The sequence below is a fragment of the Dendropsophus ebraccatus genome, chromosome 14 (assembly GCF_027789765.1).
Source record: "Dendropsophus ebraccatus isolate aDenEbr1 chromosome 14, aDenEbr1.pat, whole genome shotgun sequence".
NCBI lineage: Eukaryota > Metazoa > Chordata > Amphibia > Anura > Hylidae > Dendropsophus > Dendropsophus ebraccatus.
Window position 1 is genome coordinate 55,641,651 of NC_091467.1, and position 26,093 is coordinate 55,667,743.

Consider the following 26,093-nt stretch of genomic DNA (forward strand, 5'->3'; position numbering starts at 1 on the left):
AAATTTTATTACAAACTTTTTCTGATCACGCCGGACGAGCAATTTCAGCGTACAAAAAAAAAAAAAAAATTCTAAGAGAAAAGGGGGACAATTCAACATTTTTGGCCAAAACAAATAGGGACACTGCTAAAACGGGTCATCGGGGCCGATGGAATGTACTGCAGTATCAAAGACCAATACAAAGAAAAACAAGACAAGAGAACTTCTCAATATTATCATAGTTGGCAACTTACAATAACTGACATATCAACCTTTGAGCGATGAGATATTACAGAAGAGTTTCCACAGAAAGTCCACGTACTCTTGTATTCTAATTATTTTTCCGGCCTATGTCCCCAACGTAATGGACACGGTAATGACTCTCACATTTTATTTTAAAAAAACAACAAAAACTTTATCAGTCTGGGGTGTATGGTTCCAAAAACAATTCCCTAAACTAAAATGAGAGGGGTGAAGAACTTATTTTCCCTCAAACTTATAAATACACAAGCAACTCCATCCTTCCAGTCATGCACACTGTCCCCCATATACTACTATCATCTCTGCGTGGTTGACTCTCTAGTACGTAACAAGAAATGCTAAGTTAAAAAAAAAAAAATAAATCAATGGAACTGTTGAGTGATAAGATTTCCAAACGTCTAATTTATATTGTCAATGAAGAGATTTCCTGTGACTGCTCGGGACGACAATGAGCTAGGTTACTTTTTCTGTATACTTACATATAAAAGCCCCCAGTATGAAGAGTTAAAAATACACACCCAATGTTACCCATAATCCTTTGGTAATACATAGGCCTCACTAAAGAGACTACAACACTTTAGTTAAAGTTATAATTGTAACACTATATGTGACTCTCATAGTTAGGCTAGTTAAAGGGGCTGTTTGGTTTATGAAGAACCCATTTATAAAACATCCTTTTAGGGTCTACTGACTTAAAGGGGTTTTCCGGGTTTATAACAACCATGGCCTATCCATATGTTAGGTCATCAATGTTTGATAGTTAAGGTGCCGACACCCTGTAAACACCCTTCTCAAATTCAGCTTTTTGCAGCTCGGCTCAATTGAATTTAACGGGAGCATCACCGCTACACAGTATGCAGCATAGGGCTTCCGTTTGCTGTGTATGGCAGCGGATGCAGCGGGTCCCCTGAACACATAATCGGCTGGGGTGGTGGGTGTCTTGTGGATAGGCCATCAATGTTATAATCACAGAAAACCCCTTTAAGACGCCAATCTATTAAACAGTGCAAAGAGCAGCTACACAAAGCATTTCTTGTTCGGGAGGACCAGGCATCTATGTGCATTACATGGACAACTCACCAACTTAAAGGGAGGCTGTCAGCAGTTTCATGCTGCCCGAGCCACAGGCAGCAATAAAACAGAGACAGGGAATAAGATGAAACCCTCAGGCAGCTGCCCCTTGCTCTGCCAGCCTTCAGTGTCATGTTTCTACCTAGACATGTCACTCAAGGTTAGCGGAGCAGGCAGCAGTTGTCGGGAATGGGGTAAGTAGTCATTGGGGCGGTCGGCAGTGGATGCTCCACCCCCTCTTGCTGTTAAAGCTATAATTTCTCTGAAAGGCCCAAGCATTTCAGAGTAAAACCTAGTATATAATGATCCCGCTCTCATGATACCCATGGCTCATACGCAGTTAGATGACCGGTTCTCTTTAAGTAGGTTCCTTGTGGTGGCATTGCTGGAAAATTCAACATTTTGTGCCCAATTCCTTATAGATTAAAAGTAATTGACGTGGTGCCCCGCACAAGGACACTCTGCTTAGCTAACAAACAATCCCCCTCGAAATGTGGTGAGGGTATTCTGTAATATACAAAGGTATGGCTGCCATTATACTTCTTTTAAGAGACTAAGAAAAACACCTTCTGGGACACAATACTGAGACAATTACTTATACAAAGAGGGACCTGCTTGATTTTACACAATAACTTTGTCTATCTGGGTAAATGTGACACTGACCATAAACCCCAATACTTCTACGTTGCCTCTACTCCTATAGAATAGTAGGGAGCAAAAGCAGAAATTCCTACAAGATGTCCAAGTCCATGAGCCATCTTGCCCCCGGCCGCAGGGAAGCCCTTGTTCGCCATCTTCCATCCAAGTTCTGTGTTCCCATTTGCACAACAGCCAAGCGGCTCCGCTGAAGGCCTCGTAAGATTTTGGAGAGCTTCTCAATACGTGGATTGTGGGTGGGAAAATGTACATCAATTGGTCCCATAATGATAGATCAGCGAATTGCTTGCATACAAGTAAGCCAATATATGCCCGGACAGTCAACCCCAACATGGAGGATTCTGAAATGATTTGATGCGGAGTCTCCGAGGAAAAAAACTCAGAGGCTTTGTGGCAAATTCCAAAGGAATGAAAAACTTTTTGTTTAAAAGTGCTTAGCTTCTGCTAGATTCCATTGTATGAATATATTTATATATATTTATAGAAGTATATACAAAAATGTGTGGAGTTCTGAGAAGCCTGGGTCCAGGCTTGCTAGGGTCATGGCTGAAGAACAGGTTGTATAGAAAGCTGACAGCTAGGGCACTCTCCTTCCTCGGCCGCACATACTTCACATAGCACGCCATGTTGGCACTGTAACATCGCTCGGTTCTGGTCCTGACATTTGCGACATTTCATTGTTTGAAGCTGAAAAACTGCCTGCAATAGAACAGAGGACTGTGTTTTAGAGCAAGAAAAGGCACCCACACATAGCATAACCCTATACACAGCAGTGTAATGTGCAATGGCCATTTTAGGGCCTTGTTTGACTTAAAGGGCAACTCCAGCTAAGTTTTTTTTTCTTTCAAATCAACTGGTATCAGAAAATGCCAGAGATTTGTAATTTACTTCTATTAAAACATCTCAGCTGCTGTATGTCCTACGTGTCCTACTATGTTTATGACATACAGCAGCTGATAAGTACTGGAAGACTTTTTAACAGGAGTAAATTGGCACTTTCTGACCCCAGTTGATTTAAAGGAAAAAGAGTTTAGCTGGAGTACCCCTTTAACAATTACGATTGTGTCTCTGTAGTGTCTGATTCTGTCTCTGAGAATTGTAAAGTGATGCTCAATATATTGGCGCTATACAGATAAAAAAATTATTCTTAATATTTTATTATTCTTAATAGTTTCCTTCTCCTGTTACTAAGCATTTTCCCTCTCCACCCTCCCTGCTGAACGGTCATTCACTCTGAAACCGGTCAACAGCCAAAAAGGTTCAGACAGAAAACAGTTGATCTTAACTCATTTTGGGGTGCTGAGATCAAAAATGATGTTTAAATTTTGAAATTGGCTCTAATTTTCAAGATATAGACGTACTTTGTATACTTCTCACAGCCTGTGATACAATACTGGGAAAAGTTTGCATCATCAGTATTGCATCAACAACTGGTATATTGCATCATCTTAGAATGAACAATATGGAAAAAGGGTATCAGGGTAAGGCTAGGTTCACACTGCGTTTTTGCAATCGGTTTTTTTCATCAGTTTTTTTTGGAAAAAACGGATGAAAAAAACGGATGCACTTGTGTGCATCAGTTTTGATCAGTGTTTTCATTGACTTACATTATAAAAAAAAAAAATGGATTGGATCCATTTTTTTTAACGGGCACAAAAGTAGTGTCAGCTACGTTTTTGTGTCTGTCAAAAAAAAAACGGATCTGTTTTGATCCATTTTTTTTAATAATGGAAGTCAATGGAAAAAACGATTAAAAAGGATGCACACAAATGCATCAGTTTTTTGCAAAAAATGGATTGCAAAAACAGATTGCAAAAACGCAGTGTGAACCTACCCTTCATGGAACCCATCAATGCTTGAAGATTACTGTTGGACAGTTACCAGAGACAATCCCATGTATGAATACAAAAGACGTGTGTAAATGCACCTGGTAGCCATTGAATAAGGACCAACGTTCCAGAGTTCAATAAACATATTTAATTTGTAAAAATTCTTGGATATGCCTGTAAATTGTAGTTGATTTCAGATAGAACTAAGTTTCCTATAAATATATTTCAAAAGTTTATGTTCATCTTTTTTTAATGGTCCGTTTGTATTTTGGCTTAAAAAAACTGACTTTTGTACATCAGTTTGCATCCGTTTGGATCAGTCAGCATCAGTTTTTCTATCCGTTTATTTTTCTTCTTTGGTTTCTTGCTGCTTCTGCGCATGCTCAGTGCAAAAACGGATGAAAAAAACGGATGTGAACGGAAATACCTTCCGTTTTAGATCCGTCCTCATTGACTACAAAGTAAAAAAAAAAACGGAAGTGCACTTTCCGTTCGTGATCCGTTTTTTTAAGCGGAAAGAAAAATACTGCAAACACTATTTTTTCTTCCGTTCAAAAAACGGATCTTGAACGGATTGCATGCAAACGGAGCACAATTAGGGCAAACGGAGCACACTAAAATAGCATGGGAATCTATGGGGATTTTAACGGATCCGACAGTTTCCGTTTTGCTTACTCTAAAACGGAAAAGGTAGACGGAATGGTGCCGGAAGGTCAAACGCTGATGTGAACGTAGCCTAACATTTTTCCTTGTGATATTTTAATTCAGCACATAAAAATCATTAAGAAATGGATAATTTTATTTGTTGGCCAGTGAAATCAGCTTACGTTATGTTAACAGGGATCAGATTACAAAGAATGCAAGTCTATGGAGAGGGGAGGGGGAGTGCCTGGGAACACACTACACATGCAGCAGAGAGATAAAAGACAACTTGCAGAGCAGTAAATCTGATAACTAAATGCCATATACAAGATAACTAATGGCCAGATAAAGTGCTGCTCCTCGTGTACACACATGGCACAGCCTATGATCTTGAAACATCCGGTACAGTTTAGTTAAAGTTAGATTATGCGGCAGCTTTTACGCCATGGTAATTCCAGACAGGACATTCTGATATTTTGCTCTGCTTTCAATTAATAAAGGCACAACCGGAGAACAGAGAAACAGCACAGTGTGTACTAATATATGGAATGGAGTGATACCTCATTCTCCCATGCCCTCAGACTAACCTTGTCAACCCTTTCAAGGTTGGCATGCAGCTGCTTCTGAATGCTAAACAGGGTGGAGAGAGGAAGACCCTCCAGTTCGTTGATGGAGCCGTGTAGCTTGGAGTCCTGTGCTCCTGGGATTCTCTCCAGCTCTTCCTGCAGCTTCTTCAGCTGCTGTTCCAGGGCATCCCTCTGCTCCCGGGCTAGTTCACACTCCATGCTGGCTGCTGTGGCTCTTTCGTTGGCCTCCTCTGCTTCTTTTTTCCAGGCATCACACGCCTGGAGAGAGAATGGAAAATCACCATGTTTTTATTGCATCCAGTTCAGGACAACTTATGTACTGTATTAACAGCCTAGACATGTCTCTAATCTACAGTCTTAACAAATTATAACTAAGGGGCCTATTCCACGGAGCGATAATCGCTCCGTGGAATAGAGATAACGATCAGCCGATGATCGTGTTATCGGCTGATCGTTTATTTAGGTTCAAACCTAAAATCATCGGGCACGACCATGCATCGCTGTGTGGAATAGTGATGCGCAGCAGGCGACCAACGATCTCACAAACACCATACATTACCTACACATGTTGCAGGTCTTCTCCTGCGTTCCTTATTCCTCCCAGTCCCGCACGCAGCAGCTTCGGTGCGACCTGTCTTAGCTGAAAAACCGCCCAGCCAATCACTGGCCGGGACCACCGCGGCCAGTGATTGGCTGAGCGGTCTGTCAGCTAAGACAGCTCGCACCAAAGCTGCTGCTGCTGCGCGCGGGATCGGGAGGAAGAAGGAGCGCAGGAGAAGACCTGCAACATGTGTAGGTAATGTATGGTGTTTAAACAAGGGCTGCAAGGAATATCGATTATCGGGCTGTGGAATAGGCCCAGTAAACGAGCGCCGATCTAGTTGATCAGCGCTCGTTTACATTATTGATCAGGCCCCCATCGGCCCATGAAATAGGACCCTAAGGGCCCTATTACACAGGACGATTATCGTGCAAAAAATTGTTATATCGTTAGAATCGAAACGATAGTCGTTCTGTGTAATTGCAGGCAACGATCGAAAAATCATTTGTGTGTCGTTGATCGTTGATTTAGGTCTGAACCTAAAATAATCGTTAATCATTCGCTGTTATTCCACATTCGTTCGATCAAGTTCCGCATTTGTTCACTAATCCTTCAGTGTAATTGCACATTGTCCGTTGTTTTGCTGGGTACAGAAGGAATAAACGATCGTATTAACGATCGCAATAACGATGGTAACTAATGACCATCGTTCTGTGTAATATGGATAACGATTTTAGGTTAACGATAAACATAATCTTGTTTGCGATTGTTTATCCTTAAAAATTGCTCCGTGTAATAGTACCCCAAGAGTATAAATGTCTATGGCAGACAGGAGGCAATATACTCCATAGCGTACCTGTTTAGCTTGTTTCCATGAGTCCTCCCATTGCTTGATGGTGTTACTGGCCTCCTCCAGTTCCTGCCGGAGCCTTACCAATTCAGCTCCTCCAGGGCCTGATGGAAACGCTGGAGAAGTTCCTGGGGAATAGCTGCCAGATACAAAGTGTTCCCATATGCTATTATTCATCCCATTCAGGCCTGCATAAATAGTAAGATGGATAGGTCACCGTGATTAACAAAAAAACAAACGGCAAAAGATTTTCCAGAAGACTCTAAACCACCTCCCCACAATCCGTAATAGTCCGTCAATCAGGTCTGCACTAAGAGCCCAAAGCCTCTATGATAGCAGCGATATGGATTATGTTCCAATAAAGGACTGATCCATCTGTTTCAAAAAATCATTTTTCCTCAATAACAGTAAAGGGGTTTTTTTTCTTTTAAATCAACTGGTGCCAGAAAATGCCAGAGATTTGTAATTTACCTATATTAAACCAATCTTGGGTCTTTCAATACTTATCAACTGCTGTAGGTCATGCAGGAAGTGGTGTATTCTCTCCAGTCTGACACAGTGCTCTCTGCTGCCACCTCTGTCCATGTCAGGAACTGTCCAAGGCAGGAGCAAATCCCCATAGGAAACCTCAACTGCTCTCCAGACTACACAAGAATACACAACTTTCTGCAGGACATACAGCAGCTGATAAGTACTGGAGAACTGAGCTTTTTTAATAGAAGTAAATTACAAATCTGGCACCAGTTGATATAAAAGAAAACTTGTTTGGGGTTGAATAAACCCTTTAATGTTGGATGACCTTCTCTGTTGTTCTCTGACAACTGGGTTTTTTGATTTCCTCTGACAATGGGATATCAGCCTCCACCCTCTGACATCTGTCTCATCAAGCAATTCTGACAAAGGGGGCTACAAATACCCATTTGTTTGACATGTCTTAGAGACATGGGGCCCCGAGTGCTCACACCCTTACCGATTTCTAGAACAAGCCAGGAGAAACCCTTAGCTGAGCGCTTCTCTCCTCATCTCACTGCAGGAGACATTTTCTATAGTAAGTTTATGGAGCCTGCAGCAAGATGGGGATTTTAAGACCGATCAAAACGTTTGTCTCTTTAACACATCAAAATTTTTTTTAAAAGCGACAGCGGCACTTTAATCCTGATTGTATTGTTCTACCCCTGTGGGGGGGGGGGGGGGGAAACAATTTAAAAAATCACTATATTGCAGGCACTCACCCAATGAACCATGGGTAGCTGATGTACTAAGAAAGGTATTTTCTGATTGGCTGTGAGGCCCGGGTGTCTGATGAAGGAAATGTGAAGAGATGCTGACAGGGGGCGATGGCGACGTAGAGTGAAATGAAGCTGAGCTACCTAAGGAGCCGGGGATATTTACAGGAGCCGAGCTCTGCATTAGACTTCCACCTGTATGAAGAAGAGGAGGAGTAATATATTCATGTCTTTATAAAATGTAAAACAAGATGGCAGAACGTGACCCGCTCGCAGTCATTACCTATCATGATGCCTCCAGGAGCTGCAACGGTGCTGTTATCAAATGACTTCTCTAAGGCGGCAACTCCAAAGTCATTCAGGTCCAGATCATCTAGAGCCGATTCTGAGGAACATCATAGAGAAGATGCAACATGTTATACTAACAGGTGGGATATAGACAAAGTAGGAGAACAGTGAGATTAAAGCAAGATAAACTATCAGAGCTAGGATTGGCTGCTATGGTCACCCATACAAAGTGCAGGAATCTGTGGTCTGCTTCCCGGGTTAACATTTGACTAACAAAACAGAACTTTGTCTTCATCAATACAAGGCAAACTAAACAAGACTTGGCCTTTTCAAGGTTCCTTTCTTTGAGTCTTACTTATATACATGGTGGAGTGAGGGCACCTAACAGTCCGTGATCTGGGAGTGTACCGTGTGGCAAAATACTGGTGGCGGTTTCCTTAAGTATAAATCCATGTGCACTGAGCTCCACCTAGTGGTGACAGCAGGCAGCCAGACTTTTAATGGGCAAAAGTAGGAAAATATGCAAACTACAAAAATGTCATCCATATATTGCAGAAAAAAAGCCTGGTGTAAAAAATGCTGCAGATTTATTGTGGATACTCCAAGCTAGCTTTACAGCTAGCTGCCGGGAGCCCCTAAGCAAGCCGGAGAGCAGAGGAGGTAAAGTATGCTCCGGACGGCGCTGTCACATACATACTCCCAGCGGAATGTAGATCCTGCTGCAAGTATGTATTCTCATTGAAAGTCATCGGCATAGGTGCAAATTTGCAAATTATAGAACAGACGCCATGCTTTGTTAGAACTATTCATTACCTATAAAATATAAGTGAGTATATCAGAAGAAATCAGTGACAGATCATCCTGAAATTTAACTCCTGCAAACCAGAGAGCTATTTCCGGTATATCTTTTCAAGAATGGGAGCATTTCTAAAGGCCCTATTACACAAAATGATTATAGGCCGTATTCAGACGATATCGGCCGTTACAACCGTGTAATAGAAGACAACGATCAGCCAACATAAACAATGTCGGCTGATCGTTGTCTGTCAACATGTTGAAAGACAAACGATTAAGAAAGCAACTATCTGCTGCCGTCAAACCGTGGAATATGAGCGGCGGCAGCAGACCGCCGCTATCCTCTATGGGCTGCCTGGACGATCTAGCGATCACCCGGGCAGCCCCCCCCGCAGCTTCCCACGTCCCCCCCCCCCCGGCTCTTTCCAACTCGCTGCTGACACATGAAATAGCCCTGGCAGCGAGCGGGGAACGAGGAGTGTCTCGGTCCAGCAGTCATTAAATATCGCTCTTAATAAAGTAATGAAAATATTTGAAATAGTGCTCACATGGGATTCTGCAAAAGCAAAAGGATTCTTACCTATGACTGATTCTACAGTGTCACTGGTTGGGTAGAAGGGCAGAGCATTGGCATTCATACCAGGGGTACCGCTTATAGCTGCTGGGCTGGGAGGTGTAGCGGCCAGGCTGGAAGTGATGCTAGAGGAAATACTGGAGGTTAAGGGGCTTCCCATGGGCAGGATTCCTAGGGCGTCCTAGAGGAGAAATAACAAAGATGCAAATACAGGAACAGAGGCATCTGAAGATTTAAACAAACAAAAAGAAAAAATAACATGGCCAAACAAATCATGCCGCTCATTTACACTTCAATATGTCACTATGCTGATGTCACAGGACGGACTGGTCGGATTATCCATCCTTTCACGCAGGCTGCAGATCTGTGGCATTGTATGCTAAGTGTGCAGTCAGGTTACAATCACCCAAGAAAAGACCATTGTATATTGAAAGAATTGTTACCCGATGCCACTGAAACTTCAGGGACCACGGTACTAATGCAGAACAGAATACCAAAAACCTGGAAATTTATAGTCTACCAACCAAACTAGGACAGGGGGGGTATGACTTTCTTTAACTTGCACATGTGGCACACAATGGCTGTGTACAATCTAAAGCCAAGAAATTATGTCCTGCAGAGACTCATCCATACCGCTAAGAACCATGAGGCATGTCAAGTAGGTGTTAGCAGTAGACACTTACTGCAAAGTTATATACAGATATTCGAAAAGGATATATATAGGTATATATATATATATATACATATACACACACATCATGTCCTTACACCTATCAAAATGTTATTTTTGTAAGGTACAATATCACAGAAAATTAAAGGGGGGACCTGACCCTTTATTATGGGTCTGGCTCCTAAGACCCCCCAGCAAACAGCTTCCAGAAATCTGTGACCACTCACATTTCCCATGTAATACAAGGCAAGCCTGAGTCCACTATAACAAAAGGTTGCTGCATGTGAGTGTCATGGAGGGCGTCCAAACAGGGGAAGGACCTGTACAATGTCCATGTGCCCTAATACTGCATATGGAAAAGTCTAGCCGTGAGGGGACATCCCCTCTAATAGAAACCGGGGCGCAGAATATAAAACCTTCTATAGTAATAAGAAAATATCTATATAAAAGCGACTGGTTATAAGATTCATCGACATCTGCCTCACCTGCTTTGACTGGAGAAGAGGTTGTTCTTGGCTTCGGTGCTCCATTGAATGCGGTTTTAATTTTGCCTTGATAAAACAAGATAGAAAGTTAGTGAAAGCCCAGAGCGAACCTATTCACAGCTGCTGATCCACGCAGTTCTGGAAACAGCCGGCTCCATGAAATATCCCTGTGCTCAGCCAGGGCACACAAAGGAACAGTCGGCACAAGCAGGGAGACCACACTGATGCATACTGGACTACTGACCTGGCTTTTCAAGCTTTTCAGATAATCCGCCCCTACTGAGTCTTCTCTCTCACACCCGGGAGCTTTCTTATAGCTGCCTGGCAGGTCACTATGAAAACCGAGGTTATCTAAACTATGGGGTTTCCCAAGAGATCCAGGAGGAGATCCACACGGGTTTGTTGGACTTCCTAAACTGGCACATAGCATCTGCGGGAGGAATAGTCAGAGACTGGGTCAGACATTGCAGAGAGGTTATCCGGACGTAACAGCAGCTTAAAAGTTATATCCATTTTAGAATTAATCTTTTTATTGCTCCAATGCATCTAAAAACGAAGGAAATTTGCAAATAGTGGTGATGAGAGTTCAATTTAGTGTCAACATCTCCTATGCAGAACTATGTGTATCCGACTGATAGGCTACATACGCTGTGTAGTCTGATTCTGCAGCCGTACTCCCTATACTCCATGCACAGGCCCTATGTACAAAATATATATAACGTGTGAGGTATAGGTTTTGTTTATACTGTGGTGCACTGTATAAGAAATCCCAGCAGATTGCTGTTTCCTACATAATTAAAGGGGTTGTCCAGCGAAAATCTTTTTCTTAAAAATCAACTGGTTTCAGAAAGTTAAATGGATTTTCAATTCACTTTTATTTAAAAATCTCAAGTCTTCAAGTACTTATCAGCTGCTGCATGTCTTGCAGGAAGTAGTGTGTTCTTTTCGGTCTGACACAGTGCTCTCTCTCTCACAGAAACTGTCCAGAGCAGTAGATAATTCCCATAGAAAACCTCTCCTGCTATGGACAGTTCATGTTTTGGACAGAGGTGGCAGCAGAGAGCACTGTGTCAGACTGAAAAGAACACACTACTTCCTGCAGGACCTACAGCAGCTGATAAGTACTGGAGGACTTGAGATTTTTAAACAGAAGTAAATTAAAATTCATATAACTTTCTGACACCAGCTGATTTGAAAGAAAAAAGATTTTTGCCAGAGTACCCCTTTAAAAAGGTATGCTAAATGGACACTATCTGTTGGGTCAATAGGGCCTTAAAGGGGTATTCCAATCTGAAAAAGTTATTCCCTATGCACAGGACAATAAATAACAAGCTGGTCAGTCCCCAGATTGAACAGAACAAATTGTTTATGCACGGCCATTGCTCTATTCATTCTCTATTTGGCTACCAAACATTGCGGAGCACTGAACCCTGCAATATTTGGCAGCCCCATAGAGAATGAATGGAGAATGCTTACCCAGTATACACCCAGACGCAATGTGAAGAAAGCCTAACAGGTGCATATCAATCATTTACGATAGAACTCCAGGCATTTGCTTGGAGTTTCCCTTTAATGTTTCAAGGGAAAAAAATCAGTAACTGTTTCTTACATTTGCTGACGTCGGACTGGTGGGGAGGTGGCTCATTTTGCCCCATACCTATAAAAACAAAATGACAGTAAAGGTGATTGTTAAGACGTTTAGCACCTAGCATGTATTTTTCTGAAGAAAAAAAAAAAAAACACAGAAAACAAGACCGGGCATGTTTGACTGAAATATCTTCTAGAATGTAGAGTAAGTGAATGTAAACCTGTCTAAAATAAACAGATACCTACCCTAAGATAGTAATAAGGGTGGACTAGATGGACCAAGCAGCAATTTTCTGCCAATATCTTTTATTGACCAAACAGCACTATGCTGCACAATGTGAACCACAAAAAGGGCCACTGCTGTACATGATCTGGCTTCAAAGACAACTCCCCCCAATAAATTAACATGGGAGAACATACATTCCCAGCACTGCTTACTAACTTAAAGTGACACTGCCACCCCCTTTGTGCATTGTGACATCTCTACACAGGTGTAAAGGGTAAATTTAGCGGTTTTCATACCTTATTTCATATCATACGTCATGGTGCTTGTTCAAGTAAAAAGTGTCCTTTTATCAACTGCAGATTGTATTAAGTGGGCGCGGCCTCGCGGCATTAACGCCACTTAGCCCCGCCAGCAAGGGCACCATTGGCCCCGCCCCCTTAACGCCCATTGGTTGGCCGACGTAAAGGGGGTTGGGTCTAGACCTTTCGGCCAGCCTGTTCCAATGGCCGACGAGGAGGCGGGGCCAACTGTGGTGTTGTGGGCGGGGCCTCACAGCATTAGCACCACTTAGCCCCGCCCACAACACCACTTAACACAATCTGCAGTTGATAAAAGATGACTTTTTACTTGAACAAGCACCATGACGGATGATATAAAATAAGGTGTGAAAACCGCTAAATTTACCATTTACACCTGTGTAGAGAAGTCAGAATGCACAAAGGAGGTGACAGTGTCACTTTAAGGCTGCATTTACCTTACATTGTCAGGGATCTGTCTAACAAAGTGGCAAATGAAGTCTAACTGTGACCACAATTAATCCATTTCCCGAACATGTAAGCTGTATGTACAGAACTCAAAAACGTGCACAACCATGGATATATACGTCGGGCCCCATGCCTATGAGCATATCAGCAATATGACAGCATGCCGACGTGCAGCCTGATGAAGCCCTAAAAACATCATGCGAACATTCAAAGAAATGACCAAGTCACTGGACTGAAATGACAGTCTGCAGCTTCTTACTAATGGATCCAGCTGCAGAACACCCACTGATCACCCTATGGTTGGACAACCGTTCTAACAATGGGGCATGTCCAAAGCAGTCAACTCTTTTAAAGGGGGTTATCCAGCATTAGCAAACTTTTCCTATACAGCCGCAGTCATGTAGATAATCATAAAGAGCCTATACGTACCCACCTCTGCGCTGTCCTGCTGCAGCTTCTCCGCTGCCCCCTGCTAACTGCAGCACCACCACTCATCTCAGCAGTAAAAGCTCGCACAGCCAATCACTGGTCGTGGTACTGCCCCTTCTCACTCTCAGTGATTGGCTGAGCGGGCTGTCACAAGTTTGTATAGGAAAAGTTTGCTAATTTCCCTCTAACCCCTTCATGACCACCCTTTTGGGCCACCGTGGCACATATAAAATTTACCCTTGCTTTTTTAGTATGTATTTATTTTTTTTATTTTTTTAAAGACGCATTGGGCCAAAGTCTCTGTGAATGGATGATCACCAGGTACAGAAAATTTGTAGAAAAAGTACAAAAGCAGAAAGAACTAATCTAGATTATTAGGGGTTAGTTATTTTATTTTTGGCCGAGTGGTGTGCTGGTCGGTTTTAGTGAGAGGGAACTGATTTTTTCCAGCTCCCTGTCACAGTGCATGGCCAGTTTGACACCCCGATCCCGATGACAGTGCTGCATGCTGGAGCGCCAAATTTATACATGTTAAATAACTGGCTGTAGAAGAAGGACCTGCTCTGCAGCACTTTCACTTACATGGAGTAGTCACCATGGGGTTAAAAAAATAAAGCACATGAGTTCATTTGTCAAAAGCTACATGGCTGTCTGTAGCAGAGCCATCCAAGTCCATGCACTACACACAAAGAAAACGGCATGCTGAAAAACAGAGTAAATAGGACGTACACTGCTGAAGTCTGGTGCATGAGGACTAGAGGGGCTGACAGGGACTGAGTCTCCTGCTGCAGATGGCATATACATGATAGGTCCGGGCTGTGTAGGGCTTGACACAGATGATGTAGACTGGAGATCGTCACATAGAAGAGATTCTGTAACCAGAGATTGGAAATTGGAACATTATTACATGGCAGAAGTCAAACATATATATATGTATATGATAAAATATCTTTCTTTCTATGTACACAGAGACTTACGTTCAACATGTGCAAAGGCACAGAATGGCCCCCGTGGACAGCTTCCAGATTGCTGCATGTCATTGCATTTGGTGGACTTGTAGATCTGTAAAAGAGTTCAAGAAATTATCAAACTAAACCTAGAGTCATTGCAACAAAAGTAACAAGAGATGACCTTGCATTACCTCTGGGTGGAACTGCTGCTCCGTTCTTGTGTGGCAATACTGACACGAGTCCCCACTTTCACACTTACTGGGGTCTCCCCATTCATCTCCGTGTTTCACATTTGGACAAGGGGAAGACCTAGAGCAAAAAGAAAATCAATTTAGAGAAACCTGAATGTGGGAATTACACACAAAAAGCTGACTGCAGCTAAACAAAGAGCGCAGGGGGAAAACAATGGCAGAAAATTACTGGGGGGTCAGAGGTTTCCCTTGTATTGTAGATTTAAAAGTGCAAGAGCAATATGGCATTAGACTATAATAAACTCTGTCCAGGGCCCAGTGATCTCCGGGAGCAAGCGAGCGCCAACCTGTCCGGTCAGTGCTTGCTTGCTCCTCGTTCCCTGCTCGCTGCTGGCGCTATTACACGTGCTAACAGCGACCGGATGAGTGGGGGGGGGCTTTAGATCGTCCGGGGAGTCCATAGGAAACAGCAGTGGTCTGCTGCCGCTGCGCCTATTACATGGAGCGACAGAAGCTATCTTAGTTGTTTGTCTTTCAACATGTTGAAAGACAACTACAGACAACGATCAGCCAACATTGTTCATGTCGGCTGATCGTTGCCTTCCATGACACAAAGCGATTATCGTCTGTAATAGGCGATAATCGCTTCATGTAATAGGGCCTTAAGAAGCAGGGGTTGACCGAAGCAGTGAAATGCGGGCGGGAATTGGGAAGGTAAGTGAATGTTATTGTTCTCAATCACCCCCTCCCCGAGCGTTTTGAAAAAATGGGTTCTGGCTGAAGTTCTCCTTTAAGCACGTTAGAATACACATTTTAGAGGATGCACCATAAAAAATGTATGCCCATTTCTATTTACACTGTAAACCCATTAAACTTTAAATGGTGAATTATCTGGAATGGTCCTGAACACACGCTTTTTTAATAGTACGGTGGGAAGATGTACAAGGTGGTGGCTTCCCCGCCATTTTTACAGTCTTTCCCAAAAAAACTGCACATAGTTTAACATCAGCCATTTACTTAAACCTACCTGTATTTATTTTGGCGTGGACTTCTCCTCCGATCCTTACTATTGTGGTAGTAGGGACATGCGTACCCTTGACGGCAAAGCCGAGGAGGTTTTTTACACTGTTCTGTCTTGTAGTGCCCAAGCACATAGGTAGTGTCTGCAGACAGGAGGACATGGTAACTGGTGAGAAAGATTATTAATCCCACCTCCCTACAATCAGTAATAGTAGATTTTATACCCTAAAATATTTATTTTAGTGCAATCTTATAGTAAAAATAAATAAATAATTAAATACATAAATAATATATATAAATAATAAATAATATATATGTATACACAAGAGAAAACATACAGTTCAAAAATAATATTTTTATTCACAAGCATAAAAAATATTTTAAGATGCATAAGTACAGAAGAATTATATAAAAACAAATATTGATTAGTTAAAAAGTGATCACCATAAAGACTACTCTATATAACATATAACCTAGCAAGGTGGGATTGAGTTTATAGGGTGCTGGACTATAGTATAACTGGACCTTCAGTCTCTGTAAACAGTCTTTGGCTCCGTATAAAGTGCAGTAGTGCGCTCAACCATTTAGCAGCATACGTTAGAACCAGCACTTCCTTACTCGTGGGACGAGTTGGGTCGTTGGAATAGGATAGGTAAGTGCAATGGTTGAGCGCACTACTGCACTTTATACGGTGTGAAAGACCGTAAGGTCCAGTTATACTATAGTCCAGCACCCTATAAACTCAATCCCACCTCGCTAGGTTATAGAGTAGTATTTATGGTGATCACTTTTTAACTATCAATATTTGTTTTTATATAATTCTTCTGTACTTCTTAAAATATTTTTTATGCTTATGAATAAAAAGATAATTTTTAATTTGAACTGTATTCCCACGTATTTAATTTGAACTGTATTCCCACGTATTTAATTTGAACTGTTTTCCCACGTATTTAATTTGAACTGTATTCCCACGTATTTAATTTGAACTGTATTCCCACGTATTTCCACGTGTATACCTATTGCTTTTAATGGGTTGTTCATGTTAGGATCTGGTGACACCTAGTGGGGGATTATAATTACTACAACACCCCCTAGAATATTGGTGGTTTATATATTAGTATTTTCATTAGATCCTGAACCTTTTTCTGTGTACTCGTGTTCAAACACTGCAGTTTTTCTTGCACTACTGCATCATTTAATTACCAAGACAGTACCGCTATAAAACTGTGTGTGAACACAGCCTAAAGGCAAAAGGCAACCTTTGTTGGTTACACCTGCTGTTTCCACTGTAAATCTTCCTTTCCACTTATTACCCCTTTATTGATTCATGGTGCTATGTCCATACTAAGCTGATCTGACCGTACAAAATAAGCGCATTACAGGCGGCACATTGTTCTTCTGCCCTTGTTGCTGCCACTTAACTGGGAGCTGAGCACAGCACTGTGTTTGGTCAAGCTAGATCTCTGTCCTGGAATCTGACACGATACCCGGACCCTCTTACACAGGGAAATTATGAGGTGAAGAGGCCAATATCGCCTTTTTTCTTGTCATCCATAACCTCCCTATAGATGTGCTGAAGACGAATGACAGAAATGAAGGGCTGCATGATTGATCCAGTGATTGTTTGTGCAGACCTGGTCACATGATCGTCAAGCCGTGTGATAAGCTGAATAAATAACCACCTATCTACAAGATCCGTGCTCGTTGTCTGAGCTCTGGTCCATCTAATAAGCCTCTCACCCTGCCAGCGGGGTTCCTCCCCCAAAATCTTCTCTATCATGGCATGACTAGCAGCCACTGCAGTCTGTCCTTCCAGGCTTCCATCCAGGGTGGGCTGTCCATTCTGCAGGGCCTCCATAGCCTGAAGTTCTCTATTGAAGGCAAAAGAATAAAACGAGTCTGTAATTATTGTCTCTCCAACAATACGATTCTGACATTCAGAGCTACAGCACAGAGTCTGATCTATTATATCATGCCATTCCTCATACAGGTACTGAAAGTGACGTCTACCTTATGTCATATACTGGTGAGCGGAGGTCATGGGGACCATGGGCAAAGGCGCAGTGCTGACCATTTTTGGTACAATGACCCTTAGAGTCTGTCTCATGGATGCAGATGCCGGTTTTGTAATAGCGTAGGTGGTATCTTCTCTCTGTGTCCCCTGTTGTTCGGTGTAGGAAGGGGCAACTGGCAAATACATGGGAGAGAAAGGGATTAGAGATCTGAAGCCCAGAGCCCCAAAAAACATTCAAAATGAGACCCTTCACCTCTGAGTCAGGGTCCCGGCAGTCAGCCCCCCCACACCAATCAGCTGCTTATTCTTATTCTATAGACAGGAGATGACTTCTGACTGTGGGATAACCCCTTTAAGTACTATTATATTCATTACTTCCTACAGGCAAAGGTCACATGACTAACAAACACCAACTGCTAAACAACAGAAGGCTGCTTAAAGTGTCACTGTTGGTTTTTTTTTGTTTTGTTTTTTTGCAGAAATCAATAGTCCAGGCGATTTTAAGAAACTTTGTAATTGGGTTTATTAGGCAAATATGCCATTATCTGCATTCAAAAAGACTTTCCCTTTGTCCTCCTCCTCCTCTCTCTGTCACTGCTCATTATCAGGAAATCTCGACTGTTTTACATCAGTGGGTTTACACAGCGGGACCTGTGTGAAGCCGGTATTCAGAGGTCAGTGCTGACTTCAGAGGAGATAGCTTGGTGATGTTACTGTAGATTAACTCTTTGTTGTCCTGTTTTGGTGCCTCATCTCCCTCCACCCCTCCCTTCTCCATAAGAGAACCATGAAGACGGGGGAGAGCTTCAAACTGCTTTTTCATGATAAATATGCATTTTTCGGCTAATAAACCCAATTACAAAGTTTCTTGAAATCGCCTGGACTATTGATTTCTGCAACACAAAAATGTAAACGACAGTGACACTTTAAGCTAATGTACAGTAATAATAAGAATCAAAGGCCCTGCAGAACAACTTACTCATCTCCTTCAGGACATAGCCCCGACGTCTCGTCGTATTTTGTGCAGTAAATATCTGGGCTGTAGTTGAACGTCCCATCTCTACGTCTCACAGATCTCCGCCGTCGCTGGTTAACAAAGTGCCAATGGAAACAGGTGTAGGGCCGATGCTGGGTGCATTTGTGTTGTACGAAAAGAGGGCACTGCTCAGTCCGGAACTCCTTCAGGTACCTGGAAAACACAGCAGAACCGCTAGGATGTGTATAGTATGATGGTGCCAGATGGTGCCAAGGAAAACTTGCTCCTTCCAACCCCTTCTCAAAGTCCCACTTCCAGAAATCTATAATATATATATATATATATATATATATATATATATATATATATATATACACACACCATCACATTATCATGTGGCAGAGAGTTCCATAGGCTCGCTGCTCTTAAAGAATCCCTGTAACCATTGATGACGGTGAAACTTCTTTCCTACAGACATAGGTCAGGGGTAGGAAGCAGCTTTGGCTGTCCAGGCATGATGGGAGTTGTAGTCTTGCAACAGCTGAAGAGTGAAGGTTCCCTACCCCTGACATAGAGGATGCCTCCTTTATACAGTTACATGCCTGGTTATGAACTGATCACTATACTAACCATAGATAATAAATCTGTACACTGGATTTCTACTATCCCTAAACTTTTGTTTTTTTCCCCTATTGAATGTTTTCACATGAGCACATTGGATGTTGGTAACCTGATTCTTAAAGGGGTACTCTGGAGAGTTTTTTTTAATCTACTGAAGTCAGAAAGTTATACAGATTTGTCATTTACTTCTATTTAAAAATCGTCAGTCTTCCAGTACTTATCAGCTGCTGTATGTCCTACAGGAAGTGGTGCCACCTCTGTCAGGACAGGAACTGTCCACAGCAAGATAGGTTTGCTATTGGCATTTGCTAGAAAGCACTGTGTCAGACTGGAATGAATACACCACTGCCTGCAGGACATACAACAGCTGATAAGCACTGGAAGACTGGAGATTTTTAAATAGAAGTGAATGACAATCTGTATACCTTTCAGACCCCAGCTTTTTCAAAAAAGTCTCTTAAAGAGATAACCCTTTAAGAAAATGCAGTATCCACTAAAAATAAGTTTGTTCATTTCTCCTTTGTTTAAAAACAAACAAAAAAAAAAACTTCTTCCCACTTCTGAGGTGCTAAGACAGTCACTGACCGAGGAGGGGAAGACATGTATGCAGTGCGGTCCTCTCCCCCAGTACGTGTACCAGTCAGGGGGAGCCATGGGGTGGTGAGAATTATTAAAACTGGTGCAAAGTGACAACCCTTAAGCTACAACCTGATTGGTTGTAAGAGGCGACTCCATGTTTTCTTAGCAGCCTCTTTGATTAGTGCAAAAAACTCATTGAGAACTCTGTGCCTGGCCTCATTGATGGTCACTGAAAGAGGAAGCCACTTGTAGCCATTTCTCTTATGGTTAATGTCACACTTCTAAAAATACCTTTCTGAGCGTCGCTGTGGACTCTTTTAGTTAACATGTAGTGAGACTATGGTGATATTTAGTAGACATGGCATGATGGAGCCCCAGCTGTGTGTGAACATACCCTAAAGAAGGGTAAATGTCTGGCCTAATAGCCCCTGTGGGTGGGTAATATGGAGCTTTCTACCTTCAGGTCTTGGCAGTGATAATCGATTGCACAATTTACTTCAGGTCCCACAGTCACAAGACGCTGAGGCTGCGGGGGATTTCCAGTCTGATGCGCTGTAGGTTTCCATTCCTCAGCACTTTTAAGATGAATGAATAGAAGCATTCAGTACTGACAGCCGGAGCCGAGATCTGTGCCGACCACGTCCTGCTCACGTCCTGCTCACACTGCTTCACTATGTCCCAGTGTAAAGGCCCTATTCCACGGAACGATAATCAGCCGGATCGGCCCCATTTGGCCCCATTCGGCCGATTATCGTTCGGTGAAATAGAGAGAGCGATCAGCCGATGATCGTGTCATCGGCTGATCGTTCATTTAGGGCCAGACCTAAAATCATCGTTCCCCCACCACGCATCGCTACGGTGGAATAGCGGTGCGCAGCGGGAGACCGCTGATTTGACAAGCAGCAGCAGCATACATTACCTGTCCAGGCTTCTTCTCCGCGCTCTCTTCATCCCCAGGTCCCGCGCGCTCTATCTTCAGAATGGCCGGCCATCTGACGGAGCGCTCAGCCAATCACAGGGCGGGACCGCCGCGAGGGAAGCGAGCAATAATGTAAAGGTTACATCATCAAACATCCATGCGGGAGAGGTTTTCTATGGGGATGGGAGGTGGCAGCAGAGAGCACTGTGTCACACTGAAAAGAATTCACCACTTCCTGCAGGACATACAGCAGCTGATAAGTACTGGAAGACCTTAGATTTTCAATTAGAAGTAATTCCACATGAATTAAATCCATATAACTTTTTGACACCAGTTGTTTGAAAGAAAAAACTACTCGCCAGAGTTCCCCTTTAAATGGGACCATAATGCAGGGACAGGTCTCTCATAGGACAGACCTCCCTGGCTCCATCCGCATCGGAGGCGCTGTCTGTGCAGAATCTCATTAAAGGCAATGGTGTCTATCGCTCTGCTGCTGCTGAAAGGAATCTAGTGTCCACAAAGTTATGTGCTTAGATTTATTTTCTAGGACTTTATATCAGAACTTATCCAGACCTCCACTGTAAGCATAGCCCAGACCTCCACTGTAAGCATAGCCCAGACCTCCACTGTAAGCATAGCCCAGACCTCCACTGTAAGAATAGCCCAGACCTCCACTGTAAGCATAGCCCAGACCTCCACTGTAAGCATAGCCCAGTCCTCCACTGTAAGCATAGCCCAGACCTCCACTGTAAGCATATACCAGACCTCCACTGTAAGCATAGACCAGGCTTGCACTGTAAGCATAGACCAGACCTCCACTGTAAGCATAGACCAGACCTGCACTGTAAGCATAGCCCAGACCTCCACTGTAAGCATAGACCAGATCTCCACTGTAAGCATAGACCAGACCTCCACTGTAAGCATAGACCAGACCTCCACTGTAAGCATAGACCAGACCTCCACTGTAAGCATAGCCCAGACCTCCACTGTAAGCATAGATTAGACCTCCACTGTAAGCATAGATTAGACCTGCACTGTAAGCATAGCCCAGACCTCCACTGTAAGCATAGCCCAGACTTCCACTGTAAGCATAGACCGGACCTCCACTGTAAGCATAGACCGGACCTCCACTGTAAGCATAGACCGGACCTCCACTGTAAGCATATACCAGACCTCCACTGTAAGCATAGCCTAGACCTCCACTGTAAGCATAGACCGGACCTCCACTGTAAGCATACACTAGACCTCCACTGTAAGCATAGCCCAGACCTCCACTGTAAGTATAGACCAGACGTCCACTGTAAGCATAGACTAGACCTCCACTGTAAGCATAGCCCAGACCTCCACTGTAAGCATAGACCAGACCTCCACTGTAAGTATAGACCAGACCTCCACTGTACGCATAGACCGGACCTCCACTGTAAGCATAGCCCAGACCTCCACTGTAAGCATAGCCCAGAGCTCCACTGTAAGCATAGCCCAGACCTCCACTCTAAACATAGACTAGACCTCCACTGTAAGCACAGCCCAGACCTCCACTGTAAACATAGACCAGACCTCCACTCTAAACATAGACTAGACCTCCACTGTAAGTATAGACCAGACCTGCACTGTAAGCATAGACCAGACCTCCACTCTAAACATAGACTAGACCTACACTGTAAGCACAGCCCAGACCTCCACTGTAAGCATAGACCAGACCTCCACTGTAAGCATACACTAGACCTCCACTGTAAGCATAGCCCAGACCTCCACTGTAAGCATAGACCAGACCTCCACTGTAAGCATAGACCAGACCTCCACTGCAAGCATAGACCAGACCTCCACTGTAAGCATAGCCCAGACCTCCACTGTAAGCATAGATTAGACCTCCACTGTAAACATAGACCAGACCTGCACTGTAAGCATAGACCAGACCTCCACTGTAAGCATAGACCAGACCTCCACTGTAAGCATAGCCCAGACCTCCACTGTAAAAATAGATTAGACCTCCACTGTAAACATAGACCAGACCTGCACTGTAAGCATAGACCAGACCTCCACTGTAAGTATAGACCGGACGTCCACTGTAAACATAGACCAGACCTGCACTGTAAGCATAGCCCAGACCTCCACTGTAAGCATAGACGAGACCTCCACTGTAAGTATAGACCAGACCTCCACTGTAAGCATAGCCCAGACCTCCACTGTAAGCATAGACTAGACCTCCACTGTAAGCATAGCCCAGACCTGCACTGTAAGCATAGACCGGACCTGCACTGTAAGCATAGACCAGACCTACACTGTAAGCATAGACCAGACCTCCACTGTAAGCATAGACCAGACTTGCACTGTAAGCATAGACCAGACCTCCACTGTAAGCATAGACTAGACCTCCACTGTAAGCATAGACCAGACCTCCACTGTAAGCATAGACTAGACCTCCACTGTAAGCATAGCCCAGACCTCCACTGTAAGCATAGCCCGGACCTCCACTGTAAGCATAGCCCAGACCTCCACTGTAAGCATAGACCGGACCTCCACTGTAAGCATAGCCCGGACCTCCACTGTAAGCATAGCCTAGACCTCCACTGTAAGCATAGCCCAGACCTCCACTGTAAGCATAGACCAGACCTCCACTGTAAGCATAGACCACTCCTCTGTAAGCATAGACCAGACCTCCACTGTAAGCATAGCCCAGACCTCCACTGTAAGCATAGACCGGACCTCCACTGTAAGTATAGACCAGACGTCCACTGTAAACATAGACTAGACCTCCACTGTAAGTATAGCCCAGACCTGCACTGTAAGCATAGACCAGACCTCCACTGTAAGCATAGCCCAGATCTGCACTGTAAGCATGGACCAGACCTCCACTGTAAGCATAGCCCAGACCTCCATTGTAAGCATAGACCGGACCTCCACTGTAAGCATAGACCAGACCTCCACTGTAAGCATAGACCAGACCTCCACTGTTAGCATAGCCCAGACCTCCACAGTAAGCATAGACCAGACCTCCACTGTAAGCATAGCCCAGACCTGCACTGTAAGCATAGACCAGACCACCACTGTAAGCATAGACCAGACCTCCACAGTAAGCATAGACCAGACCTCCACTGTAAGCATAGCCCAGACCTGCACTGTAAACATAGACCAGACCTGCACTGTAAGCATAGCCCAGACCTGCACTGTAAGCATAGACCAGACCTGCACTGTAAGCATAGCCCAGACCTCCACAGTAAGCATAGCCCAGACCTCCACTGTAAGCATAGCCCAGACCTCCACTGTAAGTATAGCCCAGACCTCCACTGTAAGCATAGACCAGACCTCCACTGTAAGCATAGACCACTCCACTGTAAGCATAGACCAGACCTCCACTGTAAGCATAGCCCAGACCTCCACTGTAAGCATAGACCGGACCTCCACTGTAAGTATAGACCGGACGTCCACTGTAAACATAGACTAGACCTCCACTGTAAGCATAGCCCAGACCTCCACTGTAAGCATAGACCAGACCTGCACTGTAAGCATAGCCCAGACCTCCACTGTAAGCATAGCCCAGACCTGCACTGTAAGCATAGCCCAGACCTGCACTGTAAGCATGGACCAGACCTCCACTGTAAGCATAGCCCAGACCTCCACTGTAAGCATAGACCAGACCTCCACTGTAAGCATAGACCAGACCTGCACTGTAAGCATAGCCCAGACCTCCACAGTAAGCATAGACCAGACCTCCACTGTAAGCATAGCCCAGACCTGCACTGTAAGCATAGACCAGACCTGCACTGTAAGCATAGCCCAGACCTCCACAGTAAGCATAGCCCAGACCTGCACTGTAAGTATAGACCGGACCTCCACAGTAAGCATAGACCGGACCTCCACTGTAAGCATAGCCCAGACCTCCACAGTAAGTATAGACCAGAACTCCACTGTAAGCATAGCCCAGACCTCCACAGTAAGTATAGACCAGACCTCCACTGTAAGCATAGCCCAGACCTGCACTGTAAGCATAGACCAGACCTGCACTGTAAGCATAGCCCAGACCTCCACAGTAAGCATAGCCCAGACCTGCACTGTAAGCATAGTCCAGACCTCCTCTATGAGTTTAGACCTGAGGTGTCGTATTTCCATACACAATGGCCCCTCCAATTTCCAATAGATCTCTATAATACGATATCAACTGATCAAACTTTTGTCAGGGTGTTCCGCCTGTAAGAACGAGCCGTGATTGCTCCGCACTTAGGGCCCCATTCACACTAAGCAAAAGTGGCAGAATTCTGCCTGTCCCATTGTTTCAATGGGATGTCTCGTGCGACACGTCAATTCCTTGTGCGGAGAGCAGAGACATCTGAGGCATCCCAATGAATCAATGGGACAGGCGGCATCCGCGGCGTGGGCTCTGTTTGAGATTCCTCAGTGTGAACAGGCCCTTAACGTGTTCTCTCCCGACTAACTGCCGCCTAACAATAAACTCATAATGTAAGTCTATGGGATTCTCCTTTTTTGTTTAATAAAGTCCAGGCAGTTTGAGCTCCGTTACCATGGAGACACATAGGCCTGCATGGCAGCTGCATACACAGAACAGCAGATGGTCTGTCACTTTTATTGTGATTAGTTTCGGGGTCACGGCCTGTGCAGCTACAGCAGGTGGTGGCGCCCCCTATAGAGGACATGGAGGTATGTTATAGGTGGCTGGCACAGCAGCACAGGGAGCAGCCCATGAGTCAGTCAGCAGAGAGGAGGCATCGCCCCGGCGGCCCCGGCCCCGCCCCCTGCAATATCCAGCTTTGACCGGTTCCCGCCGGCCTGGGCGCGGGGCACTGCGCGTGACTCACGCCTCCCGCTGACGTCAGCCGTCTGGAGCTGTTTTTTTTACGTACGTGTAGTGCTGAGGCTTCTCGGGCTGCGCCTGGAGCGCCCCGCCTGCCGCTGCTGCCGGGGATGTGGACGAAGCGGACGGGGAACTCGGGACTGGGCCCTTAGACATCCTCTGGCCTCCCTCCTCCGTTCCTTTTATCGCTGGGTCTACGCGGAACGCCGCGGTGGAGGCCCAGTGCGCCTGCGCGGACGCCATGAAAGGAAATGGGAAGTGCTTCCGAGGCGCTCGGTGAACAGCGCGCAGTGCGGCGACTCGGCCGCTAGAGGGCGCTCAACACAACGTGAAAGAAAATAAAAAACAAACTTGAACGAGGGCTGTGTAGTGCGCGCTGCATGACGGGAGATGTAGTCATAGAGAAGCTGTGTGCGGCTTTGGCTTCATACAGCACAGTATTGTTACTGCAGTCTGTCAGGCTGTGATCAAACTGGAGATCACAGACAGATATCTGTACGATACATAGTCATAACCTGTAACAGCTGCATCCTGATGAAGCATATAGCCACA

At 44.4% G+C, this 26,093-nt stretch overlaps 1 protein-coding gene across 1 annotated transcript; it reads right to left on the reverse strand.

Moving 5' to 3' along the window:
- UNK (unk zinc finger) lies at window positions 1–25,831 on the reverse strand. The gene is made up of 17 exons (XM_069952560.1): window positions 25,591–25,831; window positions 18,616–18,825; window positions 17,633–17,809; window positions 17,363–17,493; window positions 15,630–15,765; window positions 14,603–14,720; window positions 14,439–14,523; window positions 14,191–14,333; window positions 12,065–12,112; window positions 10,700–10,885; window positions 10,456–10,521; window positions 9,307–9,481; window positions 7,927–8,028; window positions 7,650–7,838; window positions 6,424–6,605; window positions 5,027–5,284; window positions 1–2,667 (listed from the first exon to the last, which is right to left on the reverse strand). Exons 1-17 carry the CDS (start codon window positions 25,782–25,784, stop codon window positions 2,509–2,511), a joined length of 2,559 nt encoding a protein of 852 aa, XP_069808661.1. The 5' UTR covers window positions 25,785–25,831; the 3' UTR covers window positions 1–2,508.
- Window positions 25,832–26,093: the final 262 nt, after the last annotated feature.